Genomic DNA, 21,836 nt, shown 5'->3' with positions numbered 1-21,836 from the left:
TTTTTATGACTGGAATTTTCCCTTAATCTGAAAATGACAGAGAAGTATACTCCAAACCTTAAACAAGAAGTCATTTTCAGATTGAGGAAAATTCCAATCTTCTAGGGAAAAAACCCAAAAATAAATAACAAAATCATATATGTAGTCATTTTGGTTAAGTAGATAATTTAATAAAGCAATTTGCTTACAAAAAGAAATCAATATGTGAAAGTACAATTTTTAAATTAATTTAAATTTTCAGTGTCACTGTTTTTTTCGATATTTTATTGTGATTAAGAAGTGAATATAAAAATCAGATGCTTTTCAAAAGTAACTATTAATTTCTATTAAATGCATTCTTAGCTATTCTGGTTTTTCTTTCAATTTTATTTCAGTCAACTTTCATTCTAAGTACTTGTATTACGATGTTTCTTTTTTATACAAGTTCATTGGCTTTTTGACACCCATGAAAATTACTTTTACTTTGTTAAAATATATTTTTATACCATATTTTGAAACCATTGTTTGAATAGCATGAATATATCATCTTTTAAAAATACCAATGTCTATAAACTTTCACACAATTTGTTTTTATTTCTTGAATACTGATCCATTCATCTTCATCTAAAATTTTTCAATCATATATTCAACATACATGACATGGTAAACTAAATCAGGAGTAGGCTAAACCCATTAACCCATTTATGTGCAGATTTTTTTGTTTCCAATTTCCTAAAATTTTGTTGACAGTGGACATGAATGTTTAGACATTACTTTATAATTAATTACATGTCAACAATTGTTGACAGTATAACATAAAGCAATGCAAAATTACTGAGCATAAAGTAATGCAAATTCTTTTACATTAAAATGATTTATTCAATTGCATTTTATTACATTGACAAATTTTATTTCTTACTTGTAATTTAAACTTTAAGAAACAATTATTTATGTCAAAGATATAAATATTTACATTTTTATGATTATTTACTACCACTACCTTACTACATTTTTTGTTCCAATACTGATTCAGTAATTACATATATTTTCATCCATTTCATCAACTCCATGCATAAATGTGTTACAAAGATGTAAACAGGCTGACTGAATGACATTGATCATTTCTCTCAGGGCATTTCTCCATCATGTTTTTTTTCTAAGTGGTAACACACTGCTCATTGATCAGGCAAAAGTTGTCATGGTATAACAGAGTTACTCGTGTAACTTCATCAGTAGTAACTGATGGTTACTGCCTCAATTTTCTTTTTTGCACAAATCTGGTTTTGGAAGTGATGCGTTTTCTACTCAAACATCCAGTCCATATTTCGATATGATGTACCATTCAAGATATGTCTGTTTTTTTGTTATTTAGCTGACTAATCATCTGATTTTGATTTTTACGTAATCGTAATACATTATTCTATATTCCATGAGAACAGTGTCCTTTATATTTCATATAATAAATTCTTATGATTTGTAGAAATCAGATGTCTACATTTGTCAACAATGGGTTTCAATGACTAGAGGTTATAATCTAAAATATTTTTAGTTTTCCTGTGTAGATTCAGAGTGGAGGAAAGTTTGAGCTTGTAATTTTAAGATTATATTGATGCTATGGTTTACAGAGAACCTCCTAAAAATAATTTTTTAAGAGCTGATAGCAATGATGATAATGATGACCAGCCAGTTGGAGATATGAATCACCTTCCAGGAAATTAACTTTGTGCTAGTGTAGAACTAATTTGAAAAAAATCACAGAAAATCGTCTTGTTAATATTAAGTAAAGATGTATGACAATGTAATTTCATATTAATTATTAGTACATCATCTGAATTACCACAGGCAGTGATTACAACAGAAATATTACCTCTGCAAGAAAATGAAATCTCAGACAGCTCATCATTTGATCTAATGCAAGAAATGATCTCACAGGTAGGTCACACAAACCCACCGGGTTGGTCTAGTGGTGAACGCGTCTTCCCAAATCAGCTGATTTGGAAGCCGAGAGTTCCAGCGTTCAAGTCCTAGTAAAGCCAGTTATTTTTACACAGATTTGAATACTAGGTCATGGATACCGGTGTTCTTTGGTGGCTGGGTTTCAATTAACCACACATCTCAGGAATAGTCGAACTGAGAATGTACAAGAATACACTTCATTTATACTCATACATATCATCCTCATTCATCCTCTGAAGTATTATCTAAACGGTAGTTACTGGAGGCTAAACAGGAAAAAAAAGAAAGAAAAAGGTAGATCACACAAAAACAAAATTTCAGATCCTTCAGGTCCCAGTGTATCAGGGTCATCGTAAGTAAAAATTGCAAAGAAAAAACAATCAAAAACAGAAATAAATACATGCACCAAGTAGAAATTACTAAAGCGTGATATTGAAGATAATTTCAACAAGAATTCACTTGTACAGATTTCTGAATTAAGATATTAATAAATTCTTTGATGACAAAATATTTGATTTTATAATTGAAAATTTAGATCATTATGCTACTGAGAAGTGGAACACATTATTTAAATCATTAAGAAATAATATTTGCCTTTTTATGGTAATTTTGTTTATTACCAGATATAATCCTTTACAGTGATAAAAATGATGTATTGGAAAATGGCAGATGATGTACAAAACACTGTAGTTTCCTGGATCCTGGAATCGAGTTGACAAGATCATAGGTATTTGTATTTTTGTAACAACTCAGAATTGAAAAATGACGATCACTTTGGTAAAATAAGAAAATTGCAGAATATGTTGAATGATCGATAGCATATTTTTTCCCTGTGATGCCTACCTTGCTCAAAACATACATGGTGCCTTGTTTTAGTAGACATGATGCCAAACATTATTTGCATGGTAAGCCAATTTGTTTTGGATACTAAGTGTGGGCTATTTGTACCAGACTTGGATATATTATTCAAGGAAAAATATATTGTTCAGGGCGTCCCTATGGGTTACATGATTTCAGAGCTGGATGTTGAAGGTTTGCATGCTATTATGTTACAGTAGGTACCAATACATCACAGAAAAATACTGCAACTGTTACTGCATCATTTACTCAGCTAAAATTGAAACAAAATATACATAGTTGACAGTAGGAACAAATGGGTTAGTAATTCCTCCTCCTCTTTGGACAGACCTCTCAGTTTGTGCAGCCTTTATTTTCATAGCTATTTTGTAACTTAGGGACAATTCCTTAGTCGACCTTTTATCAACTCACCCTTCTGTTCTTTGGCTTTTTAACATTTTCATTAGTTTATCCAATATCATATGACTGAATGCCTTTTTTTGTACTATTCACTTGCTCCTTTACCTTGTTATTCCTTTTAGTCTCCTCTCTCAGATCAGTTTAATTTTTTTAATTTCTGCCAAAAGTGGTTGCCAACAACTGGAAACACTTCTTTAATCAGTGGCTATACTGATTAACTCCCTACTTTAGTTGTTTGATCACAGAGCGCAGCACACGTGTTGTCAACTGAATACAACACAAGAGTTTTCAGTGGTCAGTGTGAATAACTCCAAACGAACAGTGATGTTTTAGCGTACACTGCATTGAGCGGTCGTGGTTTATTTAATAACAGTATAATATCAATTTGAGATTGTTTATATTTTTTAATGGTTAGAAAAGTTAAGTTCTTTATTTGTATAAGTTAGAATGAGTGAATCAGAAACAAGTGTATGTGATGACAGTAATAAAGATCCAAGATGTCAGTGATAGTGAAAGTGATGTCAGTTTGGACAGTAACTCTGAGCAATGGTACGATTTTGCTCAGTTTAATGCCACAAGTTTAATGCCATTTGAACCTAACGAAATACAACAAACCATTACAGGAAGAAAATGGTCCATAAATCCAGAAAACTGGAAGAGAAAAAGAGAAAGCAATAACCAAGTGAGTGGGCACCTTACAGAAGTCATTCGGGAAAACTTAAGAGAGGTAAGACTTTTAAAGATATACCATGTACTGCAAAAAAATGTAATTTAAAAATTTTGGGAGAACAGAGAAAAAGGGCATTTATTGAGTTTTACAAACTTTTCGATCTTACTAAGCAGAATATATTTTTACGAGGCTCATGTCAAACTGCTAACATTATCAGGAGACATCCACTGTCGGGCAGGAAACCTCCTAGAAATAAATCATTTCATTTTTTTATTCGTGTAACAGATGAAATTATAACAGTATGTAAGAAATACTTCAGAGAGACTTTCCAAGTCAGTGACGGCAGACTGTACAATGCTTGTTCAAAAAATAATATTACCGCTGTTTGTTGATCACCGAGGGAAGCATGAACCTGGCAACAAAATAGATATTTCTGTCTTGGTTGAACATAATCATTTCCAGCTTATCTCAGCCACTATACAAGGGCACATAATCCCAACCATAAATATTTAAATCCGGAGTTAACAATCAAAAAGATGTAACGATTCCTGTGAAGGAAAAATGTATTACCGTGTCTTCTCTACGAAATTCAATCTCCACTTTAAGGCTCCCGCTAAAGACACTTGCCAGGTATGTGGTATGTGATGGGTACCATAGGACGCTTGAGGCATCGCAAAATGAAGAGGAAAAGAAACTTGTACAAAATGAAAAAGAACTCCATCTTATTGATGCTGAGATTGCTAGAAATGAGATAAAGAAATGAGAATTGCTAAACTGGATAAAGAAAGGTGTGTTGAAAATATAATTATTATGTATTTACATTTGACATGCAAAAAGCACAGGCGTTTCCAAAACTATCCTCATCAGTGGCATATTATAAACGTAGACTGTACGTTTACAACCTTGGTTACCACTGCTTGAAAACTAACCAGGGATTTATGTATATGTGGTTGGAAACCAATGGTTCTCGTTGGTCTCGAGATAGCTGCATGCTTAAAAGAAATATATACTTTTAAATACTAAAAATCATAAGCATATTGTTGCCTTTTGTGATTTTTGCACTGGGTAAAACCGAAATATTAAGCTCATTTTTAAGTATCTAAAAATTATTGGATGGCTCTCAGATTGTAGCAGACTGTTTTGACCTAAAATTTCTTATATCAGGGCACAGTTTCCTGCCAAATGATGCTGATTTTGGTGTCATTGAAAAGTATGCAAGTAAGAAAGAAAAAATCCATTTATGCTGACAGAAATGCAAGGTCAAGATTTTCTTTCAACTAAGAATCTTGAAGACGCAATTGTGAACCGCAAGACAACTTTTGACGGACAAAATTTAAACTGGCTTAAAATGAGGTGGATTAGACTTTTAAAAAATTAACCTTTTACAATTTTCTTTAAGGAAAGCTTTTCGAAGTCCATACCATTTAAAAAAGTTAGTTTAATGAAAATTACTTCAGGACGGCCTCGAATATCGCTTGCTCTAATAGAGCAAAATAAACTGTATCCTGGAGTTCGACCAATTTCAAAGAAAAAAAAGAAAGACATATTGTCCTTACTGTGATACATACCACTTGTTCACCACAGGTACTACAAACATTTAGTTACAGACCGTACAACTGCTGAACTGGAAACTGATGATGACGCTGCAGTTTATGTAGATGAATGAAGTAAAGTATAACAAAGGAAGAACATGTTCTTAAAGTATTTTAATTACAATAATATTCTGTATTATCCTAGTTAGAAAATAATTTTTTTATAATCACTTTGACTTTTTATTGAATTGTACATTCTTCATTGGACAAAGTGATTAACTCCAAAAATTTGCAGATTTTTAAAGAGAATTACAGTAAAATTTGTTTAAATTGAATATAAAACATTTTTCACATTTCTATTTAACATATTTTTCAACAGTTACAGATTAATAAAAGTAGCCAGAATTAGCTGGAGTTCATTAACTTTAGTGCCTTTTTTCTCAGTTCAATCTGATGTGGAGTTAATCACTTTGGCTTCTGCCTCAAATAACACTTAATATACAATTGTACTAATTTTTACACTTGAAACTGTAGTTTGTAAAAATTTTACCTTCACATTATTCTGTTTTATTTTGCTTGTATCCTGTCTGTTTTTGCTTAAATTTTTAATGCAAAGGTAATTCCTCATCATTTTTAAATTGTGATGAGGAAGGATTTCTGCTCCTGAATGTTATACAATCCATAATTTGGTTTTCAAAACCATTACTACTGTATAGTATGATATCTTTCTGTATTTCTTGGCTTCATCCTTGTGTTCTTCTTTTATAATTTGTAATAAGTTTATACTGAATATAAAATTCTGAAAGCCTAATTTGGTTTTTTATCAATTTTAATTATATATAATGTTATATATCAAACTTCTGCTTTAGAAAAATTATTATTATTTAAACTCCAATCTCCATGGTGGATGACAGTGCCTCAGTCTTTCATCTGGTAGTTGTGCCCATGCACAAGCTTATGTGGCATCAAGCCACAAAAACTTCTGTCATTTTATACCCCAAACTTAAATTATCTTGTAATTCTTATATTTTCTAATGAATTCCTCTTCAGTTCCCATCCGGATATCTAATGAAGGACACTATTTTACTCTGGAATATTTTACTCACAGGATGCTATTGTACTGAATAAAAATAAAAAAGAATGAAGAATATATTTCCTTGGAAAATACAACTAGTTTTCCAATTATGAATGGAAAGGGACAGCACAGGAAACAGAATAGATGAATTTCCAAAATTAACAATACTATGTAAACTGCCTTTAATGTAATCTAAATTGTTAAAGTAAAACTAAAATCAATACTGTTTGAAGGCCTAATTTTAATTTTTTATTTTTACAATAACACAAAACTATATTTAAAATAATATAATATAATTAATAGTATTTACCTAGGTTTATCACCAAACTGTTCTTTAAAAGCATCAAGAACCTGGTCCAATTCATCCTGGGTAACTAAATAACCTCTGTCATGGCAAAGCTGAAAAGAAATAAAATCTAGAATGAATGGTAAAATAAGTAAATTATATAAATATATTAAGTATGTACATGTACATACATATTGAACATTAAATTTTTCTTATCCTTTTTTCAGAGGGTCATTTCTAGGTTGTCTGGTTTCTGGCTATTTATCCAATGCTACTTACATCTAAGATGGAATCATTCCATATGAAGTCATCCAATGAGGGTCGCTTGACAATTTTAATTTTTTTAAAATGTCATTTCCATATACACTGGCAGTTTAAAATAGGTATTTTTTATTTCCATTCAGCTTTTTTTATTTTGTGAATAGCAGCCATTTTTTTTTTGCAGCATGTGCTAATTTTTGACTTTGCAGACATTTGTCTGCACTTAATATCTTTGAACTAGATTATGTAAAAAAATTGCACATATACAATTATTCATCAAATTCTCCTCATTAATTTAGGTCTTTTACGTTAGGTCTAATAAGACTAATCAATGAAAATGATCTTCAAAGTTTGAAATTAAAATTCAACAAATTCCACTTTTTACAACTTAAATTTGCAATGAAGATGTGAATTACCAGTTTAATTTTTAATTATTGTTATATATAGTAACACACACACACACCACAGCTACAGTAATAACATTTATGACTTTTTTAATGAATTTTTGAAAATTACAATTTTTATACTTTTTGGAAGTTTGGAGCTTGATATTTCTGATGTGAATAGGGATAAAAATCAAATTTTTGCACATAATATACATCAATATAAGAGCAAAGTACAGTAAAAATTCCAACTTTGATATGTGACTAACCTAAGTCATGAATTTTTAAAATATGGACAAATAATGTGCATTTTCACTTAAATTAACCACCCTGAAATTTAAGAAATACAAGTGTATTTACTAACTTAACAGATATGATTTACGTAATCAGTCCTGGAATTCCATTGAATTAATCCACTTTAAATCAAAACTCCTGATAAAAATTTTATGATTGTAATGTTAAACTTACCAATATTTTACTGATTCAACTACAAGAGTACAAAGCTCTTCTTAAAAGAGTACAGGTGACTATCACCTGTTACTATAAAAACATTTAGTTTATTTAAAATGTGAATATTGGATTTATACAGTCAATGTGAAAGAAATTACACATTGACACAAATGACATAGTCATTTTAAAGAAATGTGTTCCTACGACTAAATTTTAATTTACTGACCACAAACATTACATCAATGATTGTGGTATTATTTCCTAATATGAGAAATGAATGATTCTGTAAGTGAGAAATGGGCAAAATCTTAGGCGAATTATGGATTTATCAAATAGATATTGCTGCAATGAAGAAGGTATTTGGATTGAAGAGAGGAAGTATCTCAGATGATCACAAGGTACATATCTCACAGTGGAAATGAAAATGAAAAGCACATTATTGTAACAGGTTTTGCTGTAATAAATACATTATTTCAGCGATACTATTTGTACTTGTACAAAGTAATTTATTCTTTATTCACTAGAAAGGTTTCAGCTATCTGACTAATTTCTGTATATGTATCAAATTTTCCTTTTCAGGAAATTACTGCAAAAAATATGACTCAAAATTATTTTCAGTGATATTTCTAAACCTGTTAAATTAAGAGTTTGCGGAAAAGTAGGAAAAGAATATGGGAAGAGAAGTTACACTAGAAGGCTGTCTACATAAGATAATAAATAAAAATTATATGATTGTTTTGCAGGCAGTATGGATACCATATCCAAGAATATGTCTCCAATATATTCTTTTAAGGAAACAGAATTCATCAAAGGGGTACATAATCAATTACATACATCATGTACAAATTGACAAACGCAACATAATAGATATTCATACCTACTGTACTTGGAACATAGAGGATGTTCAACTTAAAGGAGGCCCCCATCACTCGGTAGTTTTATTGGTGTTAGATCAATAAAATAATATGGAAGATGTTAGTATGTCTGGAGTTGGAGTAAGGAGGGCCTTTTATTGCCTGCATGTTTAAGTATTGCCAGTCTGTGTCAATCATTGGCTTTTGAACAAGGTTGTGTAGCCATGTGTCGTTTGTTAAGATGCGGTTAACTGACGAAGAATGGGTATTCATGACGGAAACTTATTTAGAAACAAAATCTCATGTTATGTGTCTGTGAAAGTTCAGGGAAAAATTTGAAAAAGAAGCACCAGTGAAAAATATTAATAAGAAGTTAATTAAAAAAATTAATTAAAGAAGTTCGTTGTTAGACCAGAAACATGCCCAATAAAGGTCAGTTTAAACAATGCAGTGGTACAGGACATCAAAGTGGCAGTTACAAGATCTCATCATAAATCTTTAGAGACTAAGCTAGGAAAAGAGCATTTCACTAGGTTCAGATCGCACTGCAATAAGAAGAATCCAGAAATGTTATCTGTATCGAATGGAGGTATTCCATGACTAACAAATGCTTATTATACTAACAGGGTTCACTATTATCAATAGTTGGAAGGACTTGATTAGAAGCAACAATGGCATTTTAGATAAAGTGTTTTTCACAGATGAAGCATGGTTTCATCTTGGTGGGTAGGTAGTCAGTACTACCAGACCTGGGGTACTGAAAACCTGCATATATTCTTTAAATCTCCCCGAAACCCATAAAATGAGTGGTTTCAAGGTGACATAATAGAAACCCTAAAAACAAAATGCTGCAATCTACAAGAAATTATTCAACAGTTCACAAAACCTTACTGCAAATGGATGATCATGACTGCTGGTTGCAACAGAACAGCTCCATTTGCCACACAACTCGGTCTAAAATAGAGATGCTTCAGGATTTTTTCAGAGGAAGAATCATTTCTAGAGAACTGTGGCTGCCAAGATTTGACTAAACCAGACTTATCTGTGGAGTTACTTAAAAAAAACTGTTTATAGGAGCAATCCACACACCCTGAAGGAATTGAAGACAAACTAACAATGACATCCAGGAAATAAGACCGGGTACAGCTAACAAGAGTAATCAGGAAGAGGCAAATGTGTTGACAAGTGCATAGAAGTAGATGGACATCATTTTCATCATCTGTAAATTATTATGTGTTTGCCAATAAACTATTATTTATAGACTAAATTAAGTGATGGGGCCTCTTTTAAGTTGAAGACCCTGCACTTTATAGTGTGGGTAAAAATAAGACAAAGATTCAAAACAAAACAGAATTTAAATTCTATATTAAATCACCTATTAAAGAGCTTTAAAATATTGTCAGGTCTCAAATTTGAATTATTTTTATTTATAAGTTGTAACTACAAAACACATTAAAATATTAATTTTTTTCAAAACCTTCAAATCATGTAAAATATATAATTTTTGATTGGAAAAACACACATAACTCTGTTATATTTCATTTTAAAAGCTTTCATTTGATAAAAAGATTATAAAAAATACAATATTTTGAACCTCTTTCAAACTCTTTGTTTTTGAAAAGCTCAACACCAGCCCTTTCAACTTTTTTCTTAAAACAATGTATGTTAATCTTAAATGTACTGTTAGATACTAATCTTTATGTTAAAGAAACATGGTGGTAATATGAAAATAATTTTTAAATGGTAATAATGTACATATAATTGTGTAATCAGCCAATATGACTTCAATTAGTTTAATTTAAAAGCTGAACAAATTCCTTAAAAATACCTTTTATTAGCTCCCTATTTTTCTCTAGAAGTCTCTTTTTAGTTAAAATAATATCATCCTATGAAAATATCCTTAGCTCTGTTAAAACTTAATGAGACAATAGAAATCAACACCATATACATTATGTATACAATAAGATTCTCACAGACAAATTAACACACACAAATTAATATTGATATCGTCATTTACAATCTTTTGGTTTTTTCTCTTCATCATTTCTTCCTGTATTAAGACAGAAAGCCATCAAGCTGAAATTCAAGGAAGTCATTAAGAATCATTGTTTTTAAGTGTGGAAAATTCAGATCCAATTTATTCCAATTCTGAAGTCAAACCACAGATTATTATAAGCTGATTTTTCAATACTCAGAAAAAGAAAAGTTTAGTATTCATTCTTTTTATCTGGCCAAATGATACTCATTCCACTATATGTCTCAGTTATGCAATATTTAAAAATAGCTACCTTGGATGTTCTCTTTTACAAAATCAAGTAAATACCACGGCATCATTATTTGTTTTTATAAGGTTATTACAGACTTGTTTCTCTTGCCATCTTTTTAAAAATCCTAAAGACCAATGCAGGCACTCTTGCCATTAGAAGTTGCAAAAAAAGCCACTCACTAAGAATCATTTTTAATCTTGAACAAATGTTCAAAAAGTTCTTTCTGTTTTATAATAAGCTGAACAACTATCCTAAAATAAAAATATTTCACAGTTAGGAATATCTTCTTTCAAATCTAAAATCAGAGCATTTTGAATGAATTGTATGCTAAAATGTTGTTTCAAACATTTAAAAGTAAATGCTTAATTTTACCTTCTTCAACACAACAGTATAAAATGATGAAGTGTGGCCTGACCATTGTCCAGTGGTAGGAATTAACTTTCTCCTGAAGAACAAAAGAATAACTTTTTGCAGTTACAATTAATCTTCTTTTACCAAAAAAGTATATTTTTGTATTAATATAAAATTCCTTTTGCATATTACAATAAAGAATGGGTTTTTAACTTTTACAACTCTTGAAGATATATATTTATTTTAAAACCATTTCAATATACATCTATCTATGTTTTATAAAGTTATGTAGATTGTCAATCATTTTATCTCCAAATTTCTGAAAAAGCAAATCATAAAAACTAAAAGTAATTGATTTTCTGGATATGATTTTATGTAGGGATATGAAATGCATTGGCTGTAGTTGCATCTAAAAGTCTTCCCTGCCATTTGGAGTAGACAGAATACCTATTGTGTAATTTTCTTACAGCTCTGTCCATATATTCATCACACCAAACTTGTTTTTGAAAACTTTTCTACTTGAAGATTGAAAAAAAATTGTATTAATTGTGTAATCATTTCATCAAACTCATCTTGCATGCTTAATGAAATTTTCTTCCTCCAAATTATGTAGTCCAATAAATGTTATTTACGCATCACTAACTTTACAAGTTTTGTTATTTACATAAGAACTTAAGTAAGTTTTTTCTTGTTAAAGGTTCTAAAAAGGTGTAACAAAATCTATATAAATACTATCATCCCACTACCTCCTGGCATTGAATAGCATGATATTTAGTTTGCTGGGTAGTTTCAGATTCTTTGTTATTTTTTCAATTGTTGTACTACATCTGTTAAATATTTCAATTCCCATTTATAGATTTTTCTAAGTCAAAGAGCACATCCAGACACTTACATTCCTCAGCTTATCAGGTTTAGAATTTTCTGTTTCCTTAGAAAGGTTTTACAAAATTTAACAGAACACACCATCCAGTAAAACCTTCCTTCACATATGTATAAAACAAATTTTGCATACTTACATATATTGTAAAATGATATTTATATTGACTGCAAATAGGGCTCCTGAGTCAGACAATGAAGTTGACTCAAAGCATGTTTTGTAAGGTGATTAATTTGGCATACACATGACTAATAGCACAGAACATATGATGCAATCTCTCTCTCCTTCTCTGTAGTGATTATATTTCTATTTAAACATAAATTTCACCAAATATCCTATGAGATGGTGTTAAGTATTGCCATACTTGAAAATTATCTCTAACCTTAACTCTAGCTTCTCACCACAGAAAGGATTAGCATCTGAACATGTATTGATAACACACAAAACTGATAGCTAATTGACTACAGTATTTATAATGTAAGAAGACTTTGATCTTGGATGGATTTCTGACATTTAGATCTTGTTTCCTGATCCTAAGCATATTTACTATAATACATTAAAGTACGAACAAAATTGACCGGAATTACCATGCTTTAAACATAAAAAAATTTAAATATCTATAAATAATTAAATTAAATGGCTATTTAACATTTTCATAAGAAAAGTGTGTATATAATTTAAAATAGTTAACAGTAAAAAATAGCAATACTTTCTCAGTTAATTTTTATCTAATATTTCTTTTAAAAAAATTGTTCATTTTTAAATGTAGCCAAAACGTACCTGTAAACATGCAGCTGACACAATATACATCAAATATAACCTGGGCTACATGGCACTCACATTCGTTGCCTACATGCCATATTATTTTAAAAGCATTACTTCTCTATGAACTAGTCATTTCTGAAGACAACACTTTTTTTAATAATCAAAAGAGAATTTCAAAAATTAAAACTTTGAAATAGTTGAAATAAACCTTATTTTTTAAATCTTGGTTGAGTTGCATATCAAATGAAAGTCCTAGAGTTTTAAAATGAAATATAGCACAACTATGTTATTTTTATAATAAACAGATGTGGGGTATTATTTCATTTTAATTCAACAAATTTTCAAAAAATTTATTGAATCAATATCGTTGATTTTTATGGTATTTGGAATATGATAACTACCCAAATTGTAGTGGCCAAAAATACTTTTAAATATTTAAAAAAAAAATGTTTTTCTTGAGTAATAGACTATTTTTTAACTTGCCAGCAGGTAGAAACAGCTGTTTTCATCGCTTTTCCATGAGCTGTAGCATTATTATTTTACATCATATAGAGGTCAAAAAGGGCCTTTTTGTAAAGAGTAAAGACGAAAATTCATTTTGTTACATAATCAAAGTGCTCATCTTTGACACTTTCAACAAGCAATCCAAATTTAAAATTAATTCCAGGCAGAGCACTGGGTACAAAATGCTTAAACAAAATATGAAAACCATAAGATGATACAGAAAGCGAACCGGAATATAAAGATATATTTGAGCCTCAATGTGTTATAGTCAGTCTGTGAATAAAGCTTGTTCAGCACTTGGCATTCCTCCAGTTAAAGTTCAAAAATGATCGAGCAATGCAAAGGAACCAATTTTAAAAAATAGTTATAAAAATAGCCAATTCAGTTACCAGTAAATTAAATGGTTCCTTTGATTTAAATATTTCTACAGAAGAAACCAGTTTAGTACCACAAAATTATGCTAAAATAGGTAGGGAATATGAAAAATTATCATTAAAATAAAGGACAAAATGAAAACAGTTACATCAACTCTGGAAAACATTAATATTTTAAGTTTATTACCAAGTAGCTGGAGCATTAAAATAATTCAAAATGAGTTTCGTGTTATCAGTATTTAGCCCATCAATCCAAACAATTCCTTAAAACAAGTGTAATTTTGCCAGAAATAAGCAAAAAGAAACCCAGTCACATAATTGATGAAAATGTTATTAATGTGTCAAAGATTTTTACCAGAATGATGAGCACAGCCGAACGATGCCAGACAAGAAGGATTGTGTCTCTGTATGACAAACTGACGGGAAGAAAATTAAAATTCAAAAAAAGGCTTATCTTATGTAACTTAAAAGAATTGTTCACAGCCTTCAAAGAAAAACATAATTTAAAAATTGTTTTTTTCAAAATTTGCTGATTTATACCTAAATTTTGTGTTCTAGCTGGTGGGTCAGGTACTCACTCTGTTGTTTATCACCCACCAAAATGTAAAACTCATGTTATCTGGTCTAAAAATGAAATTTGATTTTAAAATTCTCCTTTCAACCGTGGTATGTGATGTAGAAAATGAAACGTGCATGCTGTCACAGTGTGAAGAATGTCCAGATACTAAATAAGTGCTCAGATTACTGCAAGAGAGCTGGAATGATTTTGGAGTGGATTTCTGTTGACCATTGTGAACTAAGTACTCAAATTCTTCCATTCAAGAGTACTTAGATAAACTTACTGAAAATTTAAATCATCTAAAAAGGCATCATTTTGTTGCAAAGAAACAAGCTATCAACATTAAAAGGGAAAACTTGTTGGAGAGTGAATGCATTGTAATGGGAAACTTCTCTCAAAATTTTCCTTTTGTGATACAGGATGAAGTTCAGTCATATCACTGGTCAAAAACTTATGCCACAGTACATCCGTTTCTCATATATTTAAAAAAAGAAGAACTAATTACACTACTGTGTAATTAGTGAGTACTTGAAGCAAAATACTACACCATTCTTCTGCTTCCAAAAGCAAGTTATAAGTAAAGAAAAAACACTGTTACCACAAGTTAAACAATTTTTTAATTTTTCTGATGCCCAGCATAAAAACAAAAAAAACATTTTTCATAAATTTGTGCTACCATCAAGATTTTGAAATTGGCATTTTTTTTCCGCAAACCATGGAAAAGGACTATGTGATGGTGTTGGCGGAACTATAAAATGGACGGTGACTAAAGCATGCCTTTAAAGGACAGTCAACAATCACCTACTGAAATGTACAATTATTGCAAAGACAATATTAGAAATATAACTTCTATTTTTTGCTCTAATAAGGATATTCAAGAGACTGAAGAATACCTCAGTTCTTGTTATCAGGTAATCACAACAGCCTCAGAAACAAGAATCTTTCACAGTTATGTTCCAACAAGTCAGAAATGCATTCTGAAAGTCTGGGGGACCCTCAGAATCAGAAACATTTACATTAGTATCAGTACACAAGGACATTAATGTTCCTGATTGCTTTATATGTTTATCAAAGCCAAAAGGTAAAAATTATGTCTGCTGTGTATACGAAGGCAAGTGGTGGTTGGGTCACTTAAGTCAAAATACATGAAAATGAAGAGAAATATTGAATACACTTTTTCTATCCGCAGGGTTCTGGTACTTCATTTAAGAAATCACTGAGGGTTAATCAAACAAAGTTCAACTGGAAAATATTTTTAAGATTCTCACGCTTCAGAGCTTTTTCTATCAACTACTGGAAGAGGACAGATTACATCAAAGATGAATGAGGGCTTATCAGTTCTACTCAATCAAAAATGGCAGGAGCACTAAAGTTATGTTAGTTAAGTTTGTCATCAAAAAGTGCAAGATTTATTCATAACTTCCATTAGCAGGAGCAAAATAAGGTAAAAGTGATTTTAACAACTTGCTAATGTATTTGAATTGTTTATCATTTTGTAATTGGCTATTTATTAATTTATTTATTCTGAGTTTAATTGTAATTTTTATAATCTGAAAAAAATACATAACATCAGTATTTTTGGATACATTATTTATGGTTAGAAGGAACGGTGTTTTTAGTGGTTCTATTGGCTTTGTTACTCGTCAACCCCTTTGAGTAACAAAATAAATTTTATACAATTTTAAAGTACATAAAAAGCACTTACTGCTGTAAACATTTTGGATTTTTACCACCTGTCCCAGATGTGGTTTTTTGGGCCCAAAAATGAGACATCTTCAAAATCTTACAATTTGGCGGCCATTTTTTTTTAATGAAGGACACTCAGTAACAGCCCAATTTTTTTTATAAGTACTACTAGTACATAAGAGTTAAAATGTAAAAAAACAGGCTTCTTACCCTAAGTCTTTCATTATTTATTTTGGGCTAAAATTTTGAAAAAAAAAATAATTTGTAAATGTAACTTCAGGAAAACTTTACAAGATTTGGTCATTCAACAAAATGAATTTTGAGTACACTAAGATGAAGTTCCATCTTTATTCTTTCCATAAAGCCCTTTTTGACCTCTGGATGATGTAAAATAAGAATGCTACAGCTCAGGGAAAAAGTGATAAAAATTTTTACCTGTTGGTGAATTAGAAAATAGTCAATTACTCAAGGAAAGTTTTTTAAAAATATGGAAAAATATTTTTTGGCCACTACAAAGTGGGTAGTTATCACATACCAGATATCATCAAAATAAAAAATAGGGTACTTACGTATTAACGCCACCGCAGCTTTATTTAAAATCAAAGTAGTTAATCGGATTTCGGTGGAAAATGAACAGTTTCTTTATTAATTTTAATAAATGGTTATTTATATTTATAAATATAATTTAACCAAACTTAACCTACGCTCGCTTAGCTCGCTAACCTTGACTAATTAATACCGCCATTTTTTAATAAATTCAGTAATTATTGCAATTATTTATTATTTAAACAATCAAAACACTCCTGTTAATTAGTCAAGGTTAGCGAGCATAGGTTAAGTTTGGTTAAATTATATTTATAATATAAATAAAATATAAATAACCATTTATTAAAATTAATAAAGAGACTGTTTTGAATCTATGTTAAACTCTATATCGACCCATTTTCCACCGAAATCCGATTGTCTACTTTGTTTTTAAATAAAGCTGTAGCTGCAGTGGCGTTAATATGTAAGTATCAAAATAGTGATACACTGATCATTTGTTGAATTAAAATGGAATATTCCATGCTAAATTCTAAAAACTACCCACCAAAAAATCTAAATTAAAATTAAAAATATATATAAATCAGAAAACCCTTATTGTAAGGAAATTAGTGGCACCAAATAAAGAACAAATACTAGATAAAATAAATAGAGAAACCGATTTTGTAATCAGTTAAGTAGGAAGAAAATACATCATCTAAAGTTTGAGACAGTAGCTCAAAATATAAGAAAACCAATCACAAGAATTTAAAAAAATTACTTTTAGATTGAAAAATGGGTTTACAAAAACCTTAAGTCTAAGAAATAAATCAAGCAATAGCTGCTGACCAAATTTTGTTAAGATAGGGAGAAACATGTTCAGGAACTTCTTAATAGCAATAATTAAACAGTAAATAGGTGAGGCAGCACTATTAATATAACAAGAGCAATTTTAGATCTTAAAAAGGCAAAGCACCATGAGAGGGTAATGGGACCAACAGTTAGTAAAAAAATGAGAATCTGACAATATTATGTGAAATTAACTGTGTGTCTACAAAGAAATTTTGATATTCTAGAAAATATTATTAAACCGTTTAGTGTGTGTTTTAAGTCAATGTAAACAAAATAAGCTATCTGAGATTTGTAATGTTGTTTTAAAGTCTAATCTGGGGTCAGACAAGGGGATGAAGATCTCTCAAATTTTATCTAATATTAAAGTATGTAGACAGTAAGAAAGTGGAAAGAGCAAATATTGCAAATTGATAATTTTACTATTTGTTAACGTAGTGTTGATGGAAAAAAATCTGATGTGGGCACCACATCCTTGCATGCTTATTAACTACATACAATTTTATTTTATTAATAACTTCTAATATTTTTCATATTTATTATTATTGAATTATTATTTATTGTAAATTTTTTTTTTTACAATCTGAGGTTAATAATTATTAATAAATCAATGTATTTAAATTTAAAAAAAAAAAGAGATGAAGTCTGATTTGAACCAATGAACTCTTGATCCAAATATTTCATTAATTAAAACTTTATTTGGCTATAACTCTATAACCAATGAAAATAAGTACCACATGACATATCGTTGAAAATCTCTCAACGAGTGCTTATTACTTTAGCTTATTAGTGCAGTTAAAAATAAGTCAAAAATCAATTTTTTGGGGGTTTTGGGCTTTTTTGATCCAGCCGCTTATAATCAGAAGAGGAGGTGCACAATTAGATGTTACAACAATCCTAAATCCAAAATTTCAACATCCTAATCGTTTTTGAGTTATGCGAGATATATACGTACGATATTTCCGATGAAATTTAAAAAACAGACATTTTTCGCAATCACAACACTTCCTTTACTTCTTACAAGGAAGTAAAAATACTGAACACTTCATAATGTTAATCATTAATGAAAAAAAAAGTTGCAAGTTGCAAAAAATGAGACTTTAGTGGTTTGAAGCCGAGAAGTTTGCAAGACAGTTTGGTAAGAGTAGAAAAAAAGGAATAGGATGAAAGTTAAAAACTAAACTACTAGGAATATCAAAATTAAAATGGATTTATTAAATTTAAAAAGAGCTTAACAAAATTGTAACAGTTGAAATAATTTGTAAACACTAAAGAGGTGAAGTCTTGTTTAGCCTAAAAACCTCTTGAAGACCGAGTGGTCACAGAAATTAAGTATTCGTAATTTTTACTGTCAATTTCTTTATTTTATATTTTACTGTTTTTATTTACCTTTACTAATTTTCCTGTTCCTGTTAATGATGATGCTTATTAATCAGATTTTTTTAAATGGTTAGGAACGTTTTTATTAACAAATCTAGATAAATAAAAAAAATATTAAGTAGAATACAACAAATTTAAACAGGTTATGTTACGTATATAAGAGAACAGCAAACAACAAACAATTTGAATTTCAGCAAGTTTTTATCCGCTTTTAACTCTAAATTTCTGGGATCAGTTAAGTACTCATGTACGGACTGTAGAGCAGCACAAAAGGATACAAATTTTCTTTGAAGAAATATATCTTAAAATGTTACAACTGTTGCGTTGACACCGACCATGCAAAAATATTTAGCAATACTGCTTAGTCTTACTTGCATAACTGTCTTCCTAATTCTCCATAATTTGTATGTTTCAGCTTCATCATCCATTTTACGCTAGCACGAGTCTTAAGTACACACTTAACAAAACAAATTATTGGAAACTTAAGTAGACTTCAAGCCTGTAAACAGTACGTTCTCTAATGCCGCTAGTAGTATCCCAAAGTTGAATGGAAAAAGATAGTTGGGATATAGACATTTTAGAAAAGTGATGTAATATAAGGAATTCTATTCAATAATAAATAATTATTTTTGTTTTGTTTCATTAAATTTTTGTAATACTTATGAACACAATAGAATAAAAAATTCTGTTAGCATTGTATATGCCGTACAAAAACTAAATCATTATAAAAACTATTTTACATTTCACTCCTAATGTAATCATAACGTCTCCATTTTTAAAGATAACAAATTTTCTACCCTTTTTAAAAACTTTTTACCAAAATGAAAACTAAATAATTGTATGCTATCATTTGTAATAAATTCCTAAATGTAAAAAATTTGTATTGTTAGTCAAATAATAAGATTGGCAGTACTTCACAGACAACAAAAGGCTATAGGTTGTCAAAGGTCATACGTTGTGGGCCGTATAACTTAACCTTCAAAATATTTTTTATTTTAAGAGTTTTGTTTTGTACGATCGAGAAAATGAGTTCAGTAATATTGACGAGAATTTTGCCAAATATTCGGTTGTTGTGTCAAGTAAGGAGTGCTGGCCATTGGAACAAGGATTGGATGCCAGGGCCGTATCCAGAAACTAAAGAGCAGCGAGATGCCGCTGCAAAAAAATACAATCTGCTTCCTGAGGAATATGAGCCTTTTCCTGAAGGTACTTCAATTCACTCTTATGGTGATTATCCAAAATTACCGGATATTTCAGCAGTAAATAAGGATATTTATTATCCTTGGGATTATGTTAGAGAACGAAAAAATTACGGTGAACCTATGCATAACAGATCAATTTACTATATTGAAGACAGAGTCGACTCGCTTCTGGATAAGAAGTTACGATATTCTAAGATAGTTATGTTTTTGTGGATTGTTGGAGGTGTATCGTTTATAGCCGTGTTACCTTTTCTTCCTATACAAATCTTTCTTCCGGTTACTGCAAGGCAAATGCCAAAAGAAGGAGTGATTCACTATAGCTATGATCCTGTCGATTAGGTGCAAGGTGTGTTAGTTGTCTAGATTTGTAAAAGTTATTGTAAAAATTCTTATTCTTTGCAAATTTCATATTTGACGTATGAAATGAATGTTACATTTACTAGATATAAATAAAGTAACAATCTGTAAGTAATCTGTGTAACAAATACATCTTTGTTTCAAGTTTTGTTTATATTATATGTTTTAATTATATTTAATGCTGTTTAAAAAATCTTGCATAACTTTTTTAAATCTTTCGTTATTAAACAAAACAGTTGCTTCAATTGGTTCTCTCTCAATTTTTTAAAAAAGTAAATCCTATGAATTTTTAATAAAACAGCAAATTTGACAAAAACACATGTTCTTTATTGGACTATCTGTAGTAAGGGACAGGCTGCAGTAATACTTGAACACTATTCAGACAAACATTTTCCAGAATCTGATATCCAGGTACCATGATGACTGTAAATTTGTAGTGTTGGTCAACAGATATTTATTATGGGGTAAATACATTAGCCACTTTCTAAACAAAAATATTAATATAGCTTTAAAAGTCACATTGTGATGCACAATCGAATTCACATTCACCTATATATGTTAGAAATGCATACAGATACTACACATCAAAATCAATTTTGCAAATCAATAATTTACATTGTGAAACATGTATGAGGTAGATGCTGATAATTGGCTATAAATATAATTATAGTAAATTTATCATTAATTAATGTAAAAGTTTATCTTGAAATAAAACCTGGAAGCATATTTCAGGCTATGTTCTTTTCATAAAGCGAGTCATGATTTTTATTGTTTTATAAAAGTGTAGGCTGAACCATTCAAAAATATTGATTACAAATATTGTAATTTGTAATTAATTACAGATTGTAATTATTTATTACACATTTTTGTAATTAATTACAGATTGTAATTTGCAATTATAATTGTAAAAAGTTTAGTAAAACCAAGTGTAAAAAGTTTAGTAACTATTTTCATACTTTAGAATTATACATTGGCAGTTTAGTAAACTTAGTATACACTAAATTACATGTAGTTTAGACAAATTTCTCAATTGTTAGTGGTACACTTACACAACTAAATTTGTCATTTTTTATAATGCTGAATAATTTTTCTGAATGTACAACTTGTATCAATTAATTTGAAACAGAGTGAATTAAAAAACCCACTGTTCTAAATTTTATAGCTACTGTCCCAGTGTTAAAATCTAAACTGGATTGAAAACAATATAACTAAGAAGCGTAACATAAGTAATATATCCAGCACATTACCAATTTTTTGTAACAAACTAAATAACAGTACTTTTTTTTACATACACATAAGCTGTTATATATTATTATTACGCACTATTTCTATTGTGCCCACTGTAATGACGTTACTTTATTTCTTTGTTCATTTAGCTGTCGTGTTTTCGTTGTTGCGGTCCGGGTTTCCTTCCATTGTAACAAGATGGAATATTAGTTG

General features: G+C 29.8%; 2 protein-coding genes across 3 annotated transcripts in view; one reads left to right on the top strand and one right to left on the bottom strand.

Annotated features, from left to right (window-relative positions):
• Polr2E (DNA-directed RNA polymerases I, II, and III subunit Rpb5) overlaps window positions 1-19,397 on the bottom strand; it is a 45,249-nt gene extending 25,852 nt beyond the window's left edge. For both annotated transcript variants that reach the window (XM_075360465.1, XM_075360467.1), the window contains exons 1-2: window positions 19,209-19,397; window positions 6,780-6,868 (exon numbers count right to left, since the gene is read on the bottom strand). In XM_075360465.1, coding sequence (XP_075216580.1) covers window positions 6,780-6,868; window positions 19,209-19,265 — 146 coding nt within the window. In that variant the 5' untranslated portion in view covers window positions 19,266-19,397. The remainder of the gene's footprint in view (window positions 1-6,779; window positions 6,869-19,208) is intronic.
• A 355-nt stretch (window positions 19,398-19,752) lies between these two features.
• ND-ASHI (NADH:ubiquinone oxidoreductase subunit ASHI) lies at window positions 19,753-20,550 on the top strand. The gene has a single exon (XM_075360464.1). It carries the CDS (start codon window positions 19,863-19,865, stop codon window positions 20,376-20,378), a length of 516 nt encoding a protein of 171 aa, XP_075216579.1. The 5' UTR covers window positions 19,753-19,862; the 3' UTR covers window positions 20,379-20,550.
• The last annotated feature ends 1,286 nt before the right edge of the window (window positions 20,551-21,836 follow it).

The sequence above is a fragment of the Lycorma delicatula genome, chromosome 3 (assembly GCF_047948215.1).
Source record: "Lycorma delicatula isolate Av1 chromosome 3, ASM4794821v1, whole genome shotgun sequence".
Classification (NCBI taxonomy): domain Eukaryota; kingdom Metazoa; phylum Arthropoda; class Insecta; order Hemiptera; family Fulgoridae; genus Lycorma; species Lycorma delicatula.
This window is presented reverse-complemented; position numbering and strand designations above follow the sequence as displayed.

Bases quoted from the DNA above. Each gene is read 5' to 3' on its own strand.
- ND-ASHI (XM_075360464.1), top strand. From the start codon at position 19,863: ATGAGTTCAGTAATATTGACGAGAATTTTGCCAAATATTCGGTTGTTG.